Source organism: Macadamia integrifolia, unplaced genomic scaffold, assembly GCF_013358625.1.
Source record: "Macadamia integrifolia cultivar HAES 741 unplaced genomic scaffold, SCU_Mint_v3 scaffold1273, whole genome shotgun sequence".
In the NCBI taxonomy this organism is placed as follows: Eukaryota; Viridiplantae; Streptophyta; class Magnoliopsida; order Proteales; family Proteaceae; genus Macadamia; species Macadamia integrifolia.
In genome coordinates, this window is record NW_024868139.1 from 158,799 (window position 1) to 181,306 (window position 22,508).

Genomic DNA, 22,508 nt, shown 5'->3' on the forward strand with positions numbered 1-22,508 from the left:
GTAACTTATTTTTTTCCTTTTCCCATTGCGTTTTTTAGGATCTACAATAGGGAAGACGATTTGGTAAAGTGCAGGGTGGTCTCTATTTGCTTGATGATGGTTATCTTCCTACAATTGAGGTTTCTACTACTTCTCATCAGCTATGCTCTATTTCCTCTGATCTGCAACAATGGCATTATCGTTTAGGACATCCTCCCATTGGAACATTATCTCTTTTATTACCGCAATTAGTTAAACAATGTAATATGGATGATTTTTTTTGTGAAGCCTATATTCTGGTTAAACAAACTCGTTCTAGTTATTTTCCATTAAATAAAAGAAGTCTTGCACTTTGTCATTTGGTTCACTCTGATGTGTGGTGTCCGTCTTGTTGGACATCTATCTTTGCTAAACGTTGGTTTGTCTTTTATTGATTGTCTCTCTCGCACAACATGGGTGTATATAGTGCAACACAAAAGTGCAGTGTTTAATTGTTTTCCACGCTTCCACAAGATGATTCAGACATAGGTCAATGCTACTTTGAAAATTCTTCGTAGTGATAATGGTACTAAATATATGGAGGGTCAATTCCAGTGGTACCTTACTGAACATGAGATCCTTCATTAGACTAACTACATTGGCACTCCTGCTCAGAATGGGGTGGCTGAACGCAAGAATAGACACTTACTAGATGTTGCCCGCGCAATGATGTTTGCCAGACATGTTCCCTCTCAGTATTGGAGCAATGCTATCATGAATGCTGCCTACTTGATCAATGCCTGCTCGGGTTCTTGATTCTCATACTCCTGTTGCCATTCTTCATGGGGATAACTCCTTTCTGGTTCCTCCGAAGACTTTTGGGTGTGCTTGCTATGCTAGAGATCGCCACTCACTAGGAAAATTGGAACCTCATAGCATCAAGTGTATCTTTCTGGGTTATTCTTCTTCTCAGAAAGGATACAGGTGTTACTATCCTTCTGCTAGGCATATCATAGTCACCATGGATGTTGTGTTTCACGAATCTGTTGGCTATTATTCCTCGCCATCTCTTTGAGGGGAGTCCGATAGTGATAGTGAAGAGCCGACTCTGAATCTGCTTGCTCCACCTCCAATGTATCTGCCATCTCTGACAGAGAGTGATTTCCAGCTCAAGGGGAGATTGAGACCACTGTTTTTGCCTAGGGGGAGTGGACTCCCATTCAACGTACTATTAGTGAATTTCAAAGACAATTGATGATTCAACTCTTCAAGTCTATTGTAGGGGTCACACCAGAAATAAGCAAGACTTGTAGCTAAAGGGTTCACTCAGAAATATGAAATTGACTACCAGGAGACATTTGCACCAGTTGCCAAATTGACCTTTGTGCGAGTGTTGCTCTCATGTGCTGTGAACTTAGGATGGGATCTCTAACAACTTGATATCAAGAATGCTTTCCTCTATAGAGAGCTTAATGAGGAAGTATATATGGATATTCCACTAGGTTTCTCCAGTAAGGGAATTTAGGGCAAGGTCTATAAGTTAAACCATGCTCTCTATGGTTTGAAGCAGTCACCTAGAGCGTGGTTCGGGAGATTTCACAAGACGATGGCATCTATGGGGTATAAGTAGAGCAAAGCTGGCTACACATTATTCATAAAATGGTCTGGTGATAAAATTACTATTCTCATTGTTTATGTGGATGACATTGTGGTGCCAGAGAATGGAAGTGTTAAGATTGGTTGCCTCAAGGACTTTCTTGCTCGAGGGTTTAAAATAAAGGATATTGGAAAACTAAGGTACTTTTTTGGGATTGAAGTTGCTCGATCTTCTAAAAGCATCTTTCTATCTCAGAGGAAGTAAATCGTTGATCTATTGTCAGAGATTGGTTTGTTGGGTTGTTGTCCTTCTAATACACCTATGGAAGCTAGTACATGACTCAAGGGAAAGGAGGTTGAATCCATTGATATAGGGCGTTACCAATGGTTGGTAGGCAAATTGATATATCTCGCTTATACTTGTCCTAATATTCTGTGGTTTTCAGGTCAGTCAGTTTATGCATGATCCCTACTCCTTTATGGAAGTAGTCCTATGTATCCTAAGATACTTGAAATCTGCTTCAGGAAAAAGGTATTCTTTTATCCCTCATAATCATTTTAGAGTTGAAGCTTATACAGATGCTGATTAGGCGGGATATCCTGACAAAATGTCCATCTCAGGTTATTATACCTTTGTGGGTGGGAATCTTGTCACTTGGCACTGCAAGAAGTAGAATGTGGTGGCTAGATCTTGTGCTGAAGCAGAGTTTTGTGCTATAGTACAAGGGATTTGTGAGTTTTTGTGGTCATGCACTCTCTTAGATGATATTGGTGTGCCTGTTCGTCTTCTTATGATGCTCTACTGTGATAACAAGGCTGCTATTAGTATTGCTCATAATCCAGTACATCATAATTGTACCAAACATGTGGAGATTGACAGACAATTCATCAAAGAGAAGGTGGATGCTGGCTTGATTTGTGTTCCCTTTGTGAATTTTGAAGATTAGTTAGCTGATGTATTCACTAAGGGTTTAGTTGGGAAGATGTTTTAGACTTGTTTAGTTAAGTTGGGCATGTGTAATATCTACGCGCCAACTTGAGGGGAGTGTTAGAATATATGTTAAATGTGCCGTAGGGGCACATTAGGGCTTTCACTTCTCCATTGAGTCATTGACCCTTTTTAGTGTGGGGTGACTGGATGGGGGGCATAATTGTAATTTCTATTATTTTTTGCTTATTATAAATAAAGGGTTTGTGTGATCAGTTAGATCATTCAAGCATTCTCCCCATTAATGCTGCTAACAGTTTATTGATTGGACTTCAGATCAGGGAGATCTGATGTTTGACCCTTTGATCAGATCAGGGAGATTTGATGTTTGACCTTTCTCCAAGAAACCAAATTTCTGCTGTATTGATTAGGAAAATCTGGACTGTGTTCAATTCAAACTGCTACTGGTTTTTAATGGCTTGAATAGGCTTGATTCGATCACGTAATCACTCAATAAATAAGAACAAAACAGAAGAAGAAATAAAGGAAGAGGGTGAGAATCGATGGAGGAAGAAAGGGGGAATAGGGATGGCTATCTTAGCCTGGGTCTCTCACCCTTAGTTCTCTCGGTTGATGAACAAACCTTTCTCAGGTCCAAGGAGTAAGCATAGATCACAAAAAAGACTTCAATAATTAATCCATCTCTGTGTTGCAACAATGCCTCTTTATATAGTAGAGGTTAGAGACTCAATCATGGTAAGAAACTAAAAGAAAAAAAAAAGAGGAAACAAACTAAAGTTCTAAACCTATTGACTTTAGACACAATCCTCCTAACAAATAATAATTTGCTTACAAAGAAAGAAATAAAATAAAAACTTAGAATCTTCTAGAGATAACTAGTTGATTCTAGACATTTGTCAACTAAGAAAACATAAAAAGGAAACAAAGTTCAAACATAAAAGAAGGAACTTAAAGGACCAAATTACTGTTCACATTTTTTTTTTTTTTTTTTAATTTTATTTCGTCCCTCTTCTTCTTCATGCTTTGATCCACATCAGAGTCCTAAGCTATGCATGCATTTTATTCACCACTTCTCCTAGGGTTATTTTGGGTCTGCTAGTGCCTTCCATCTGAATCAATCACTCCTTACTGGAGCATCTCAAGGTCTTCGTTGAACATGGCCATGCAACCTCAAATAACATTCTTTCCTAACTCGGCTCTAATGTGATTGAATTTACTTTATGTCTCCTAGTTTTGCTATTCATCCATCTCAACATCGTCATCTCTCTGCTATACTTAGTTTATCTTTGTGAAATTTCTTAACTATCCAACATTCTTCTCTATACATCATAGCTGATTGAATAGCTGTCTTATAAAATTTTCCTCTAAGCTTTAATGGAATAAGATGATCATGTAGCACTCCTGATGCAACAGCTGCTGCTATGCCACTCGAATTAATCGGTCGGCTATAACTTCATCAGTGTATATTATTCTACGGGAAATCTGATAATATGCTATTCGTTGGTCGTGCAAGACAGGTGGTACCGCTGACCTTGAACAATTGTGAAATGTAGGAATCGGTTTTGTAGCCTTCCTGAAAGTCATCACTCTGCTGGTGATCAGACTCTATGTTCTGATGTGCATTGTTCTGAGTTTGGGCTACCTTGCGGTTTGGAAAGCCTTTTTTATTAGGGTAAGTGAAAAGTCCAGATCAATAAGCTCGACAAGAGCCACCTCATCAATCCTTTTGCTGTCCTGTTCGGTTATTCCAAATTGTTAGTTTAGTGCTCTTCCTATCGGCAATGCACCTCCTCATTTCGAGATACTCCTTGGAGAAGGACATGGGACATAATGAGATTGGAACACGAAAAATACATTTTTTTTTTTTTTTGTTGTGTGATAGGCTGATACCCAAGATTGAATCTCTATGAAAGAGCAAGGTGTCGTATTGGGTTTGAAAGGAATCTGTCCACCAATCCTATATTGTTGAACCTATTGATCCGGGATATGAAGTGCCTAGCAAAGAAAGACCAAAGAGAAGCATCTTCCACAGCCCTAAATGAAAAGATGAGAACATTTTCGGCTTTAGGGGCACGACAATATAGACATCGTGATGGAATTGTATAGTGTATATTATCTCAACAATGCCTACAAACTTCCCTTATCTTTTCTATTGAAATGAAAGAGAAAATGTGCAATTTTTATAGTCACAGAGTCCAAAATTCAGGGCAAATTGGAACTAGTAACTATTGTATTTATATAAAAAAAAAAAAAAAAGGAAAACTGAAAAGGTCGCCTTATTCAAAACCCCTTGGAGAAATTTGGATGTCTCCCACTTTTCACCTTGGAATGCATTGTTCTTCTCCACTTCATCCATCCTATTTTAATTCTTTGAGCAACATCATCTTGTATATCACCTTCTTTCATTATGATAGAGCTGAGATACCTAAAACAATCACTTAATGGGATCACCCTCTCACCAATATTCACCACCTCACTAACCGTCCAACGTAACTAAAGTTACACACCATAGACTCTGTCCTTGTTCTACTTATCTTAAGACCTATTGACTCCAAGTTTGATCTCCATAACTTCATCTTGGCGTTAATCCCTGCATTTGTCTCATCCACGGAGATAATATCATCAACAAAAAGTATAGACCAAAGCACCTCATCTTGTATGTCTCTGGTTAAATCATCTATGATAAAGTGCAAAAAATTATACTAATGATCTATGGAAGGAGAAAATGAAGCAACAACCAAGGGCAAATACTGCAAAAGATAACCAACAACCAGTCTAAGAGAAAATGTCTAGCATCAAATCAGGTCAGATGAGGCCAAGAACCAGGTTGAGTTGGGGGGGGGGTAAATGTAGAAGGAAATAAGCCCAAAATATGATGGTAATCCAATGGCTGGATGTGGAGAATAGGTTGATGCACCAAAATAGAAACTCCGTTACTGCAGAATTTATATTTCTTCAGTATTCAAGCATCTATTCATCTGATCAGGCATCAAACTTGCAATAAGTGACCTTGGGCCATATGAATGAACCCCTAAAAATCTCAAACACTTAACGGTTAGATGGGGAGATATCTTCAATCCAAAGGTGCAGCCAAAAGGGCAAAAGAAAGAGTACTGCCACTTGTAGGAATCAGCATCAAATAAGAACCTTTCATGTGCGTAGATGAGACATCCATGTAGTAGTCTTCAATACCATAGGGAATACTAATTGTCATGTGTTATAAACTAGGGTGTCAAACAAAGCTAGAACATCATTGGTTTCTGTAAGGAATAAAGAAGAAGGCCTTAAGATGACCCTCAAAAGAAAGGTAGGGATCAAAGTTATTGGTTGGCTATTGCTTTGATACCATGTAACAATACCAAAGCAGCAAGCAACCAATAGAAGTCAACAGAAAAAGAGAAGAAAGTAGAAGAAAGAAGAAGAGGGTGAAGATGAAAAATCCGATGTTGAGAGTATAGTTGTCACAACGTCATGGCGACCCAAGGCGGTGGAGGGGTGGCTAATCGATTTGGTCGTGAATCACCCGCTACGCCTTGCTATGGCGATCAAATCGACCATATGTTATTTTTTATTTTTCCCCTATTTTCTATAGTTATTTTATATGTTATAATATATACCCTATGACATAAAAAAAATCAATCAACATTAAGCAACATCAAGTTATAAAAAATCAACGTAGTCACACTCACATCAAGTCATAAAAAATCAACACGACTTATTGACATTTAGAGAATTGCTCTTCCTCTATAATAAGTTTTATTGGTCAAATGATTTTATTTTTAGATAAGACTTTTTGTATTAGGTATAACACAAAAATAGCTTTCTAACAAGGGTAAGATTACTTAAATCAGAGTTGTTATGACAAAGTTATGTTCCGGTCAAACTTATTTTAAAGTGGCACGAATACTGTTAAATCGCCTGAATGTAAATAATTTTATTGACATCAAAACAAAATATTATTTTCCGGACTTTTGGTTTTTAGCAATGCTCTACCATGATAAGATTTATAAAATTTTCAGAATTGAGAAAACCTTAGCATTAGAAAGTTGAAAATTGCCCTACCACCAAAAATCCAGTTTTTGTTCTTGGACCGGGGAGTTGACTTTTGATCCTTTTGGAATTTGATTTTTAAATTATTTTTATTGGATTCAAATAAGGGGTATTTGCTTATTAATGAATAATATATTAAGTAAATGAAATGACAAAATATAAAAACATTCACTTAAATGGTATTTGGCATGAATAAGAGCAAAAAATATAAGATGGCATACAGTGCAATAAGGCGATAGTTGCCTCGGCCCCAGGCAAACCGCCTGGACGCCATGAGGCCTTGACAACTGTGGTTGAGAGGGGACACAAAGACTCACTCACGGTATGTTAGAATTCCTACAACCATGAGCAGTACTCATATATTAAAGAAAAAAGTTACAAAGACCTAAACACCCCCTTAGTATAAATAAAGACTACAATACCTTAAAACATAAAAACCAATAAAGCCAAAATACCCCTGTCGACAGTACAAGAGGTAAAGAACTACTAATCTTGACAGTATTCGCTCTCTTTACCGTCATAATCTAATTCTGAATGATTTATCACTAGAATCTCTCACTCTCTCTCCATCCTTGTATATATGTTTGGAAGGTTATCAGTCTTAAGAGGTTTCCCAAGTTTAAAAACTTTTCATTGGTAGACTTGTGCATGTGTAACAGAAAATTGTTGAACATGATCACAGTTTCCATTTTAATCCCGATTAGGCACTGGCACTGGGGAATGTTTGCCTATATCATATCAGAATCTATCAAAAGTTGTTCAACTCTAACCCACCTTGCACATTGAAATATGCATGGGTCTCTCCAATTGTATGAGGCAACTGGAATTGGCTCTGGACTTTCTACATACTGGCTAACCGGTTAATCATGTTCCATTGCCATTCGTAATCCAATCATTCCTCAATAGATGTGTGTGTCTTTATTGGTGGGTGCATTTGTTCATTAGTGGGTCTATGGGAAACTATTTCATCTTGATAATTGTCTTATAGGCCACAACATCTTTTATCATTCCTCAATAGATGTATGTGTCTTTATTGGTGGGGTGCATTTGTTCATGAGTTGGTCTGTGGGAAACTATTTCATCATGATAATTGTCTTAAAGGTCACCACATCTTTTCTCTGCTTGCATGTTCTTTTATTGGTCTTCCATTTTACTTGCATTTATGGTCATTAATTCCTTTCAGGCTGTCTACAATGCAAACAAATTTGCCAGACTCGTGAGGCAAAGGGAAAGGCTCCAAAATTGGTTGGATTACAACCAACTTAATTTCGAAAGACATCCAGACAAAAGACCAACCAGAAAGGTAGTCTGTTACGCAGGCTCAGAATGTGAAACTATACTTTCTATTTGGATAACCATGTAGGCCTAAACTTCACTTTATAATAGTAGAGTAGTTGCTAGAGTAATTTTTTTCCCCCTCTTTTTAGGTTTGAACCTTTAGTAAATTGGATTTGATGATTTGATAATCACTTAAGTTTTCTGGTTTGATTTTTACAGAAAGGATTTCTAGGGCTTTGGGGAGAAAGAGTGGATGCTATTGAGTACTATAAACAGAAAATGAAGGAGCACGACAAAAGGGTAAATTTTCATTGTTACAGCAGCAAGATGCTCTCGCTTTTTAGGTCTCTTGTAGTTTTTTCTCTTCTTTATATATTTTGTTCTAGTCTCTTTTTCTGCTCATTTGTTGATGCCTCTATGTTAACTTAAAGACTCCTTGCTCTTTGATTGAAGTATGTAGGTTTAACTCGAATTGTTTATGATGCATAGGTTTGTATACCTCCTATAGGTTTCTGGGTTGTTGTCTTATCACAGTTGCATTTGCATATTTCGTGAGAAATGAAAATTCAATATTTCATGAGTTGGCTTTATCTGGTCACAAGATAATCTCAGGAAATTCTTTGATTGTTAAAACCTAATATTTATATCTTCTACTCATGTTGTGTCAGATGGCATTGGAGCGCGAGAGGATTCTTAAGGATCCAAAGTTGATCATGCCGGTTGCTTTCGTTTCATTTAATTCGCGATGGGCAGCTGCTGTATGTGCACAGACGCAACAGAGCAAGAATCCCACACTGTGGTTAACTAATTGGGCCCCAGAGCCCCGTGATGTGTACTGGCAGAATCTGGCTATACCATTTGTTTCACTTAGTATCCGCAAGCTTATAATGTCGTTATCAGTTTTTGCTCTGGTATTCTTTTACATGATACCGATTGCTTTTGTGCAATCACTTGCGAATCTTGATGGTCTCGAGAGGGTTGCTCCTTGGCTCAGGCCAGTAATAGAATTGTAAGTAGTTTCTTTCTTATCTGGATTGCTTGGTGAGTCTTGAAGTAATTCATTTCCTTAAATAGATCTCTAGGGCAGGCTATAGCTTTTTCATGGGAAGTCACCGCACCAACTCTACTTCATTGGGATCTATCGTGGAATCCTAGGAATCTTGGATTAGTTTTCCTTCACTATAAATTTGCATATGGTTGTCTAGTTTCTGTAATAGTATAATTATAAAAAGGGGAAACTTCCCCATGACGCCACAGTGAATTTCTCCCTCACATAGGGGTTTTTTTTTTATTTATAATTATTCTGTTTGCTGCTCTGAATATTTGGGCCCCATCGTTATGATACTTGTTTTAGAACAATCATTGTTGTAGGGCGTAGATTCCTCACCACACTAATGTTGTGAGGATCTCTCTCCCTTCTAATAATATGTACTTCAACAATTGGTGAAATTCCCTAATTTTTGGCACCAAAACTAGGAACTTTTGGTGCTGAAATCAATCTTTAAGATCAGAATTTTGGAATAAAATGTATGATAAGACACATTGGACAGTACAATCCTATAGAAAAATGAAAATATTAATGTATTGAAGCATTGAATGCCCCATAAAGGGTGAATAAAAACAACCATGTCTTGGTGGCTGAATGCTAAATGTCCAAGATTGAAATTTAACAAAATAATGAAATTAAGAGCTACAAGCCTACCAATGGTAAGTCTCTAAAAGTAATCGACTAGGTGCAGTTAGTGATACAAGTCATTGACTATTTGCACCTAGGAGACAAACATGTGAGTGGTGACCAACTTATGCATGAGTCGGCTTGTCCAAGGCCCAATATGCCTGAGCATTCATCTACACAACATTATGATGATATGGGAGCACCTGTCTTAAGATTGAGCATAATCAAACATTGTACTCCTAGAATCATCATGATGGATGCTCCCTCCTGTGAAAGCACCTATATCACCTTTCATTGGCTCAACTTCATTAGATTTTAAGAAGCCAAAACCCAGTCTTTGCCTTGTTAACTGTTAATTTTATTTCAGTTTCCCTTATAAATTATGGCAAAGGTTCCCTGGTCGGTAGACTGTTAGACTTATTAAGGGTACTTTCGGCACGTGACCATTATATTGTCATATGTTGTAATGTGTTATTCCTTTGTTACCTTTTACCTCCCTTGGCTATCTTATATTAGCATGGTGGTAAAGATACAATTTCCCTTGTTAAGCTAAGTGAATCAATATCAGGGAGAGAAATGTATTCTCTCCCACGAGTTCTACCCACATCTCCTTCTCTTCTTCTTCCTCTTTTCATCTTCTTCCTTCTCCCTTGTTCTCTTGTAGCTCTTGAATTACAACTTGGTATCAGAGTTCCATGGTTTGAGAGTCGTATTACAAATTCCTCTTCCCTATTTCCTCTCTTTGGAATCCTAGGGTATAAAGGGTTCCAAGGAAGAGGCTACCATTTGAATCAATTGAAGCATTAGATTGGTCTTGGATGAAGACTACAAGATCTCATGTGAATATGAGCTCTCTTGAAGCTCAAAAATTGACACCAGTCATCACCAAAGTTACTGCCAGCTTTTTTCGGTTTCTCTCTCTCTCTCTCTCTCTCTCTCTCTCTCTCTCTCTCTCTCACACACACACACACACACACACACACACACACAGTCTTATGGATGTTGTTGGGCTGGGGTGGCTTATGTGAATCTCCTAGGGGTCCTCTTCATTTGAAGTTGTCAGGGCACAACTCACTTCCTTTTGGACTGCCAGGTACAACCAATATCTTTTTTCTTTTCTTTTCCTTTTTTTCATGTAGAATGCAATGTGTGTTGTTTTCCATTGTGTAATAGTGGCGAACTGCTTTGTATGAATTCTTTGAGTTGTCATGAGATAATGCTACCCTTTGAATTGGTGCTTGAGTGGATTTTCTTCAAACTTAGTGTTTGTTTCTTCTTGTTGGATTTTTTATTAGTATTGGGACGGTGTATTTGGGTTGATTGTGTACTTCCCACTTGGTTTGGATATCATTACCACATTGTTAAGGGTGTTCCTACATTATGTCTAAGGTCAATGGACCTACAAAAGCTTCGACTACTGCTTTGGGTGATTCACAACCTACTCAGATAGCCTTTGAGAACCCCAACACCTAGATTTCCATTGTAAAGTTGGACAACACCAACTACTTGAACTGAGCTCATTTTGTATACTTGCACAGTAAGGGAAAACTATGGTATATTACAGGCACCATTCAAGCCACTTAAGTGCTCCAACGTATCAGAAATGGGAGATCAAAAACTCCATTGTTATGACTTAGATGATCTTCTCTAATGAAGCATGAAATTGGAAGGAAGTTTGTGAGAAAGGAGACTGCCAAGGATATTTGAGTTAATATTTCCAAGATTTTTGATCAAGTGGGTGACTTGGTGAATTACCAACTCCTCCAAAAGATTATTACAATGAGGTAGGGTGATAAGACCTTTTTTTAGTATTATAATAATGTTGTTGGTCTCTGGGAGGAGTATGACCAATACAGGGACCTCCAACTATCCAATCCAATGGATGAAGCTAAGGGATATCGATCACTTGAGCAAGAGGGCGTCCTAATTCTCCTTAGTGGCCTAACCCAGACTATGAACCAATCTGGTCTCTTCTTCCCTCCTTAGGTGAAGTTTGTAGCTACTTGCAAAGTGAGGAGACCCGAAGAGTGGCCATGGAACCGGTATTATCTCTTGAATGCTCTGCTTGAGGATGACAGAGATAGACTTCGATGTGATCATTGTGAGAAACCTGCCACACTAGAGAGAGGTGTTGGGTACTTCATGGCCATCTCCTTGGTATGTGTGGTCCTACTGGTATACGTGGTGGTAAGAGAGGGGGAGCTAATGGTTGAGACTGACCCTATAGGGTATCCTTCTAGCTTGTCGACAGATCACATTTCCTTTACCAAGGAAGATTTTGCAGCATTTCTCTAGGTTATGTCATAGTTGGGCAGCTCTTCTTCTATATCTACAATGTTAGACTCTTCGGATTCAGCCTCGTAGGTCTCCACATTTGGCCATGCCACTGCTTCTTCTTGGGTCATTAACTCTGGTGTCATCGTTCATATCATTGGTATGTCCCAGTGTTATGATTCCTATTTTGTTTGCTTTGGTAGGGATAAGTTTAGGGTCACCATTGGTTCAGTTTCCTCCATTTCTGGTAAGGGCAGTGTCCATCTTTTTTCTTTTATTGCTCTTAACTCTATTCTACGTTTTCCTAACCTTGCTATTATCTTTTGCTTGTGAGTCACTTAACCAAATCCTTGAATTGTTATGTCACTTTTTCCCCCTCTCATTGTCTTTTTTTTCAGAGTTGGTGATGAAGAGGATTATAGGCAGTGGATGCGAGGAGAAAGAACTTCACTTTCTTAAACCTTGTGCACCTATTTTGCCCACCTCTCAGTCCTATGTGTGTGAACATAATGGCAATAGTACTGTGGATTCTATGATGCTTTGGCATCAACGTGTAGGACAACCTTCTTTTGTTATGAAAAAAACAGTTGCCACATTTTTTCCTTTTCTTCCTCCCATGTTTTTAGTGTGAACCATATATGTTTGCTAACAATTCCACCACGTGGAAGGATCAATTGGTAAATCTTACTGTTCAATACCTAGGAGATGGTTTGGATGAACCACGTGCCAAACTGTATGCCCAAATTCAATCATTTACCCACCAAGTATTGCCATTCCCTTCCATATGTTCGTGCATCCCCTCAGTTGTCCCTTACGCCTATGTCAAATTTCTAGATGTTTCAATGATCTGTTTTGCCACATGGCCAACTCTATTTGGGTTGAAACTTGACTTATGAGAAGGGGAACTTGAGGGGTATCTCTTCTTTCAGCTCAATCCGATCTGCCACATGGTACAAGTAGGCACCCAACCATGACTTGGTATTGTGGACAGCCAGACCAGAAAACCTTTTCCTATCTGCCATATTGTTCGTTTTGTATTACACTTATTTTCTTATGGTTATGTATATATATGTACTTAATTTATCAATTAGTACTTCTGCTGGTTCTTGTTTATCTATCAGTACTTAGTGTTAGTTCTACTTCGGCCTCTTGTAAGATTTATCTCCTACTCTGTGGGGGTGTTGTCCTTACAAATCCGTTAATTAATGACCTCATGTTTTATGATGGCCTAGATAATTTGCTTAAGTCCTATTTGTGTATCATGTTATTTCAATCATCTTACAAGCATCTTATTGGCTCTTCTATTAAAAGATATGTCTGAAATATAAGTGATACAAATAGTTGTGACAAGACTTCGTCAATTGATTATTATAAATATAATTTGTACTTTGACTTTTTGCTTATTTTTGTATTGACTGGTCACATGTGATATTTTGCAGGAAGATTATCAAATCATTCCTCCAAGGTTTCCTTCCGGGTCTAGCTCTTAAAATATTCTTGTACATTCTTCCTTCAGTTTTAATGCTAATGTCGAAAATTGAGGGCCATATATCTCTATCATCACTTGAAAGAAAGGCATCGGCTAAATATTACTATTTTATGTTGGTGAATGTGTTCTTGGGGAGTATAGTGGCTGGAACAGCTTTTGAACAACTCCATTCTTTCCTTCATCAGTCGCCTACCCAGTAATACTCTCTCTTTTTTTAGACAACTTGCTATAGAGGAATCCATTATGTAAATCTGTTAATGTGGAGAGCTCTTTTTTTATATTATTTATTTGATTTGGTTTACTTATGGGTTTAGGTAGACCTTGGCTGAAACTTAATTGAAAAGTTATTTGTATCTTGTGCTGTGTGAGTATCTTTTAAAACATAGATGTTAAGCTTATCAAGAAAACCAAAGGAAACTAATCAATATTGATTTCCAAGATACCCAGAAGAAAGCTAATGTTCACTCAACTATGGATATGGACAAAATTTTGCCTGATGGAAGCAGCTCCTTGAGATAGATCTGTATGTGAATTGTGGGCTTGTAGCAGTAACTTCTTAATGGAAAATTTGGTTGTCTAGCCGTGATTGTCACACCCTGCCTCCAGAAGGCCAAGATATGCGGCACTAGACACCTTACCGCATCCAGTCAGCCTGTTTTCCCTAGGATCCAGACTAAGAAAGCAAAATCATAACACCACAACTACCCTACTAAAGATCATAAGCCATATGTACAACAGTCTGATAGTAATATGTGTTACATAGTTTCCAGTGTCAGCTTAGTGATAAAACATATTTACAATTTCAGGTGATGTGAATATACTCCCAAAACAGGTATTTACACGGTTCATAGTACATTAGTAGTAAACTATATACATTAGAGTACATAATCCAGCGGAATATAAACACAAAAAGGAAATCTGGTAAGTCCATCCTAATCCTCAGATGAACTGGCCTCTGTAGGCACAGTCATCGCATCTACACTCAGGTCCATGGTCGGTCTCATCCTTTGAAATATTGGCCAAGAAATCCATGGCCATTGTCGCATGATCAGTGCTGGAAAATGGCAAAACACTAATCTCGTCATCTAGAAAAGTAAGTAAGAGGGGTGAGCATATCATGCTCAATGAGGGGGCGGGGACAAGCAAGCAAACACAATACAAATGATGCAATGCAATGCTCCACACTTTATATGATGCTCATGGATTCATTTAACATTACACTACTTCCTAGTCCATTACTAAGTCTGTAATAGTGGTATAGTGCTACACAACATAGGTGGTATCCTCTTCCCAGTACGTCGGGCCTAAGGGATACAAGCTCATTATAGGTAGGAGTCAGCTAGTCCCGGAAAGAACCTCGATCCCCCGGTTGACCCCTAGGTTAGTAACCCCAGGCAGTCAAGTGTATAGTATGTCTTATCCTGTTGCTATCCGTCTCCAGGTACAGTACGTCGTACCACAGAAGTGTACTGCTAATCAGGCAGCCACAGGTCGGGGGTGTACTTATCCCCCTACTGACAAGGGGTTGTAGCACTCGGGTGTGATAATCCTAACCCACAAATTCTATATGAGCAAATACAAACATCACCAATTACATCACATGCAAATAAATGTCAGGCACTCACTAGTGTCCCGTTTCACCTGTCTTACCTTTTTCCAGATTCTAACTTCATTGGGTCAGTAATAAATGAACAATATTATGCACACAACAAAATGCATGAGATTCAAACAAGATTAAAATAAAACAAATAAATACTCCGTAAAATAAGTCAGGGCACCCACTCACATTGGTGTCCAATTTCCTGAAATCTGGATTCTCGATTCAAATTGACGTCCTCACTACATATTCAAATAAATTATTCAGAATTAGAATCCTACCTCTAGCCTATCCAATTTAACATAATCCCAGGTCCTCAAATTCTGATTGGGTTTCCGGCTTCCATCAACTATACAGTCTGGGTTCCCTAATCCTTCCACCAATATGGTTATTTGTTGGGAACATACCAGTGAGTCCCACACTTGGGCTGGGTATCCCAAGACCACACTGGCCATCCTTTCAGTCTCACTGAACCCCATACACTGTTCCCTCACTCCCTAGTAGATCCTGTTTCTGTTAAAACACATGTATACATACCCCACTAAAGTGTGCAGGGCTTGCTAGCCATCACAGCAACTTACTAGGATTCTGGAACCCAAACTGGCAGGTTGGCTGGGCAAAAACTGGCTGGCTGGTCAACACCTGCTGGTTCCCCTGTTTTCTGCAGAATTCAATTCTGCCTCTGCTGCTGAACTCTGTTTGGCCAAATTGAGGTTCTGTCTTCCTTCTAAAGTCCAAATTGGCCATATGGGGTTTTCCAATACACAGGTTAGGTTTCCCACTGTCCCACTTCTGAAGTCCAATTGCTGATACTCGAGGTGGCTAATTCCAATTCAGCAGATTTTCAGTGAAGTAATTTTACAGAATTGATTACCCTTAGCCTCAATTTTTCCCAGACTTTCAGCTGCCCATGAATATAGAAGGATGTCCCAACTCTATGAAATCTCACAGTAGGAATTCTGGGAAAGAATTCATATTAATTAAATTGCTCAAATTCATACTTGCATTATGATAGAGATTCACATAACAGCTCTAATTCATCTTTAATTCCCTAAATTTCCTTGAACTACTGAAACCCTAGGCTCCAGGGTTTGGTAGTGACACAGTTCCTGCCAATTGGAACCCCAAATACCCCACTGAAATTGGGATTTTTCCTACTGGGCAGTTGTACAGCTCCCTGGGGTTTCCTGGCTGCCTCCAATTGACCTAAACCCTAACCCTAGCTACCCACTTAACCTAGAAATATCTAAAATGACCCTACTAAATTAGCAGTAGCTCTTACCTGTGGACAGTACTGGTCCAGTAGGAGTCTCAGATGCAAGAGCTCCTCTCACTTCTTCTTCCTTCTCTTCCTTCTCCTTTCTTCTTCTTCTTTTTTCTTTTTTCTTTCTTCCTCTGTTGCAGCAAATGATTTCTTTAGGATGTAACACATCCTTAGGTTTTAAGTCCCTTATTTATATGGCTGTCCAAACAGAGGAATTGATCTGGCTACTAAGCTGGTCAAGTGTTCAATACATGTAGGAGAATAAGATATCAAAATTGAAGGCCAATACAACGGTTATATTTCAAGTTAATAAAGTTTCCTAGCAAGGAAACTTGAAACTTGGAACAGAACAAAATTCAATTTTCAAGAAATTTCAGAATGCAAAAATAGTTGTCAATGTTGATCTGATTTAATGAATTAAAGAGCAGAATGAAATCTTAGCAAAGTCCTGAAATTAGATCTGGAAAAATCAATTGACAAAACAGGAATTTTAATGTAAGACCAGACCTTTAACAATTACTAGACTCACTCTTGCAGCAGGATCCAAGCAAATAGCCACCCCAAAATTTAACAAGTCAACCCAAAAGTCAACCTTCTCAATGAAGGTGAAACGTAGGAATCAATGCACTCATCATACAACAAGTATTAACGCCCTTCAAAAGATGAGAGAGAATTGTTTGAGCCGTTTGAGAGTAATTAGAGAGTTTCAGATAATAGAGAAATTTCAGAATTCAATCAAACAAAAATTATTTCAATCCATAGGTCAGATTCTTTCCAAATTCAGATTGAATCTCCCTCTAGGGTAGCTTTACTAGTCCCCAAAATATGACCACAAACTAATGGCCAGATTAGAAGTTATTTGAAACTAGAAATTCTGGAATCCAAAAGTTGCAGGTGTAGGAGATTTTTAAGTAGCAGTCAGCTGATACACAGGTCAGGATCCCCCTAATTATGGCTTGAGTGGACCTCTTGGGATGGCCTTGACTTCCCCAAAGTTTGGTCTTGATCTGATAGACCAAACAGATTCAGGTTAGCAAACACTGTATTCTGAAAATTGATTAAAAAAAGAGCATCTGCAAGTTGTTTAACCAGGTATTAAATGATAGAAACCAGTAAGGATAAATTAGATAGCATATCTCAGAATGGGGAAAGACAGATAATGTAGAACTCTGTTGACAAATGCAATTTGCATTTTGCAATGTGCACTGGACCTAATTACTAATTTCTGATGTATTATTCTTTATAAGTGCATTTTGCATGAGCATTTCCATGCGTAATTTAGCATATCTTTTGTCTCTCCCATAGTTGTCAAGAATCTAGGGGTTTCTAGGCATTGGAGGGGGTAAAGAATCTTGGCAAAACGAACAAGGCATCGCCTAGGCGGCTAAGGCACCTTGCAGCAATTTGTCCTACCTTCTCCCCAGTGTATGATCTTCTGGTGAACTAACATGTACCTGTTTGCCCACATTTCTTGGTATGTCTTCCAGTGGTACTGGTAGGCTAAGCATTGACAGTTGGGGTCATTCCTACCTTGACATTCCACAGCTGCCAACCATGACAGAACTGCCTTCCTCTGTTTTGCATTATTGCCTGTACACCATGGTTCGAAATCTCTAAAATTTTGGAATTTCGGTTTTTTTTTTGCCGAAACAAAACAATGACCGAAATAACATTTGTACAAAATTTCGGTATTTTGGCCAAAATTTCGGTCTCGTTTCGGTATCTCGGTCATCTCGGTACATTCTATGTGTTATAAATACCATATCTTGATCAAAATTTAGGTATTTCGGTCGAAATTTTGTATCTCGGTGGTTTAGGTTCCATTTGCATATTTTGAAGGAAAAACACTCCAAGTCTCCAACAAGCCTCTAATTAGCCACATCATCACACATTTTAACTTCTATTGGATTCTTATAAGATCTACACATTCAAAGCTTAAGAAAGGTAAAGTTCTTTCTCCAAAACCAGGTAAAATTTTCAGAATAGTTCAATAGTTGTTGCCAAACAAATGTGCAACAATAAAGCAATGTTATGTCCTAATATTTATGCATTTTTATGTTCTAAGCATGTTTATTAACCTTAAAATAAGTTACCCACCAAGTTTCAGGTAAAAAATATGGCTGTTTGACCACCGAAACAGTCAACCAATACAAATAAAAAAAATACACCATTTCGGCCGAAATTTCGCCGAAACGAAACGAAATTAGTGTTTCTGAACCCACCGAAACACCGAAACGAAACGATTTCGAACCTTGCTGCACACAGAGTAGGGGTGAAGTCAAATTAGGGTATTACAGTGATTGCAGTGGCATAGATGATTTTTAGATACACAGTTTCCTATAACATATGTTGAATTGGGGAATTGAGCTATGTCTCACAGAGACTAGCCTTCTTTATTTATAATAGAGAGAAAGGGATATTCTAGGGACTATTACAGAAACATTCTAGAGAATATTACAAGACCATAGACTATAACCCTAATGGATTTAAGGACACGTTTGGTAGAACTCTAGAATACCCAATGCATATCGAACACGCCCAACTTGCTAACAATAGGACTAAACAACTTACTACTGAGACTCTTAGTAAAGATATCAGCTAACTGAGCCTCAGAAGGTACAAACGGAATGCATATGATGCCCCACTCCATCTTCTCTTTGATGAAGTGACAGTCAATCTCTACATGCTTTGCTGTCATGCTGAACTAGATTGTGAGCTATGCTGATCCCGGAATTATTGTCACAATATAGTCACATTGGTAAACTGATAAAGGCACACAAATCATGAAGAAGACCCTAAAGCCATAGTGATGTAGATCCACATCATGGGCTGCACTATCGCAGGAGGAAAGCTCAGCCCAAGCAGTAGCCATCGAACCAGCTTTATGGCTGAATTCGGTCCTTAGAAGATATTTTATTAGTTACCTAATTTGTCTTAGTTACTAGTTTATTAGTCCTAATTGGAGTCTAACTCCTAAGTTGAGTCTAACTGCTATTATTGTAACTTCAGTCCTCTATTTAAAGAGAGGAGCTTCTGTACGCAAAAATCAGATTTCAATGAGTAAAGATTATTGCAGTTTAATTGCTTCTAACAGCTGAGATGGCTGTGGGTGAGATGCCCTGGCTGAGATAGCCATTCCCACCACATCTCTCTTGATTGTTCTCTTCTTTCTCTACTTTTATTTCCAGTTCTTGCTTATTGTTTGCTGTGAGGATCAAGTGAATGAGTTTTCAGATCTGTTAAGGTCCATGAGAACCAGAATCGATTCAGCTGAAGGTTAGGGTTCTTGAAGCCATCGTTTGCAATTATCTCTCAAATTGGAACTCTGTTCAAGTCTAGGGTTTTGTTCTAGTCTCCAAGAAGATCAATCGTTCCAATCTTGGTGGCCGTTCAAGGTCTTCTACTGCTGTTCTTGAATAATCTCACAGTTTCCTTGTTTGAAGACCTGAAATCAAGAAAGTGTAGATCTTCCAACTCAACCAGCAAAACTTGAAGATACTTTAGGGTTTTGATCAGCTCCCTAGCCCCTACAATCGACCCAGGTATGGACACAATCTGAGGCCTCCTCTTCCAGCCGCAGGTGTAGTTCTGTAGTTTTTGGATTTCTGCTACTTTTCTGTAGCTGGTTTGTTTCCTGCTGTCCTAAGAGGTTCTTTGGGATATTTTCTGGTTCTTGATTCCCCTATTGCGTACCCCTATTTCTGGTTTCTATTAACACTGATTTGTGGGTTAGTTATGAATTGGTTTGGGCTGTAATTTACTGGTAGTTAGTTGCCATGTGTAACCTACTTCTACATTACATAGTAGTTCACAAATACCTTGAGCCATGGCTCGAAACTCAGCTTCAACACTAGATCTCGCAACCACTGCTTGCTTCTTGCTCTGTCATGTAACAAGATTACCTCTCACCATGGTACAATATCCAAAAGTAGATCTTCGATCATCAAGACAGGCAGCCCAATCGGCATTAGTGAATGCCTCCACATGCAAATGGCCATAAGGAGAGGATAGGACACCTTGTCCAGGAGCTGACTTCAGATATCTCAAGATGCGATATGCAACCTCCGAATGATTGGAGTGTGGATCATGCATATATTGGCTCACCAAGCTAACTGCAAATGCAATGTCAGTGTGAATATGAGATAGGTAGATGAGACGACCAACTAGTGATAGCTACCCTTGTCCACTGGTTCTCCATCCTTCTCCTTGAGGTGGGAATTAGGCTCTAATGGAGTATTAGCAGCCTTGCATCCAAGTAACCCTATTTCAGAGAGAAGGTCAAAAGTATACTTTCTCTTAGACAGAAAGATACCTTGAGCAGAATAGGCTACTTCAATACCCAACAAATATCTGAGCTTCCCCCAAGTCCTTGATCTCGAACTCAATTCCAAGTAAGCTTTGAGGTGAGCAATCTCACGTGTGTCACTACAGTAATCAGTATGTGATCCACATATACTATAAGAATAGTGATGTGCTCCCCTAACTTCTTGATGAACAAAGTATAATGAACATTGCTCTGTGTATAACCTATGGCAATCATTACCCTGTGGAACTGTCCAAACTAGGCTCGTGGGGACTGCTTCAACCCATATAATGCCTGCTCTGACTTGCACACCTTGCCCTGATGCCTAAGTAGAGAAAACATTAGGCACATTCATATATATCTCATCTTCCAACTCACCATGGAAAAAGGCATTCTTCACATCGAGTTGTTGTAGATCCCAACCGCGGTTGACAACACATGATATGATGACCCTCACAGTGTTCATTTTGGCCACTGGTGCAAAGGTTTCCTGATAGTTTATGCCATATGTCTAAGTGAACCCTTTTGCAACCAGTCTAGCCTTATACCTATCCACAGAGCCATCTACAGATTGTATCACAGTGAAGATCGATTTACAACCAATTATTTTTTCCCTGGTGGAAGTTGAACAAGCTCCCATGTTTTGTTCTTCTCAAGTGCTCTCATTTCCTCATGCATTGCGTCTTTCCACTTTGGATCGGCAAGAGCTTCCTGCCAGTTATGGGGAACAAAAACAGACGCCAAGGAGGAAACAAAGGAATGTAAAGAAGGAGACAAATGCTTATAGGAGACAACATTAGAAATAGGATGTTTAGTACATTCCCATTGAGGTTTACGAACAACTATAGGTAAGTCAAGGGATGAATTAGTAGGAAGGGACTTACCAACACTAGGACTTGGTTTTGGAGCATGCGACTGGATTGGTGCATTGATGGTAGGTTACTTACGACGACGGCACTCACAACACTTGAGTGGATCTGGTCAGCTGTTCTCCCTTGGCTGGAGTAGTTGGTTCCCCCTGGCTGAAATCGTCGATTGCTCCCCTCGGGCGAAATGGACTCTGGTTCCCTTGGGCGGAAATGGGGGTTGACTCCCCTTGGGCGGAAATAGGTTCCAGCTGTTCCTGACTTGTGCCTCCTTCCAAGTAACCATTATTTACTCTATCAACTTCCATGGAGCAATTAATGGCACATCTTCCACTATAGGCAACTCCCCTGAAGAGATGTAGGATATTATGCACCAGATTCATGGAACACCACATCCATGGTCAGATAATACTTCCTCGTGGGAGGATGATAACAACGGTACCCTTCTGAGTGGGAGAGTACTCAAGAAAGATGCATCGAAGATGTAGATAACACTGCATCACTCCCAATACTTGAGTTGCAAGCGATTTATCAATTAAGATGTAGATAACACCGCATCACTCCAATATTGTGGTGGAACATGTGTCTCAAACATCAGGCACCGAGCCACCTCCAACAGGTGGCGATTCTTCCTCTTCACGACTTCATTATGAGCAATCGTGTCTACACAACTAGCTAGATGTATAATACCCTGATTAGCTAAATACACCTGAAATTCTCCATCAATGTAGTCAATGCCATTGTCAGACTGGAGTATCCAAACCTTACCATCAAATTGAGTCTGAACCATCTTATGAAATTGTTTCAAATAAGAAAATACATCACTCTTCTGATGCAGTAAATACACCCAGGTAGTACGACTAAAGCAGTCAATAAATGTAAGAAACCATCAATGTCTAGTAATAGAGACATGATGGGATGGTCCCACCACATCAGAATGGATCAAAGCAAATGGAATTAAACTTTTATTATTATAAAAAGGATAAATAGATCTAGTTTGTTTGGCTAAAAGACAAGCATCACAAAAGAAATTATTTGGATTACTCTTGCGAAATAAATCAGGAAATAACTTTTCTAAAATTCCTAATGCTGGGTGACCTAAGCGATGATGGCACTGGTAGATACAAGGTAGGAGTGGATGCAGCTGGAACTCTGTGTTGAGAGGTCAATGCAGTAGGAGACCCATCAAGCAAATACAACCCATCCACC

General features: G+C 38.9%; 1 protein-coding gene and 1 long non-coding RNA gene across 2 annotated transcripts in view; both read left to right on the top strand.

The window, feature by feature from the left end:
* The window catches only part of LOC122063250 (CSC1-like protein At1g32090), a 47,287-nt gene that overhangs the window by 19,210 nt on the left and 5,569 nt on the right, over positions 1–22,508 (top strand). Inside the window, exons 5-8 of the mRNA XM_042626951.1 lie at positions 7,737–7,856; positions 8,051–8,131; positions 8,500–8,840; positions 13,220–13,465. Of these exons, the coding sequence (XP_042482885.1) occupies positions 7,737–7,856; positions 8,051–8,131; positions 8,500–8,840; positions 13,220–13,465 (788 nt within the window). The remainder of the gene's footprint in view (positions 1–7,736; positions 7,857–8,050; positions 8,132–8,499; positions 8,841–13,219; positions 13,466–22,508) is intronic.
* On the top strand, positions 126–2,996 carry LOC122063251. The gene is made up of 2 exons (XR_006135281.1): positions 126–2,086; positions 2,176–2,996. It is a non-coding gene; the product is annotated as an uncharacterized LOC122063251 (long non-coding RNA).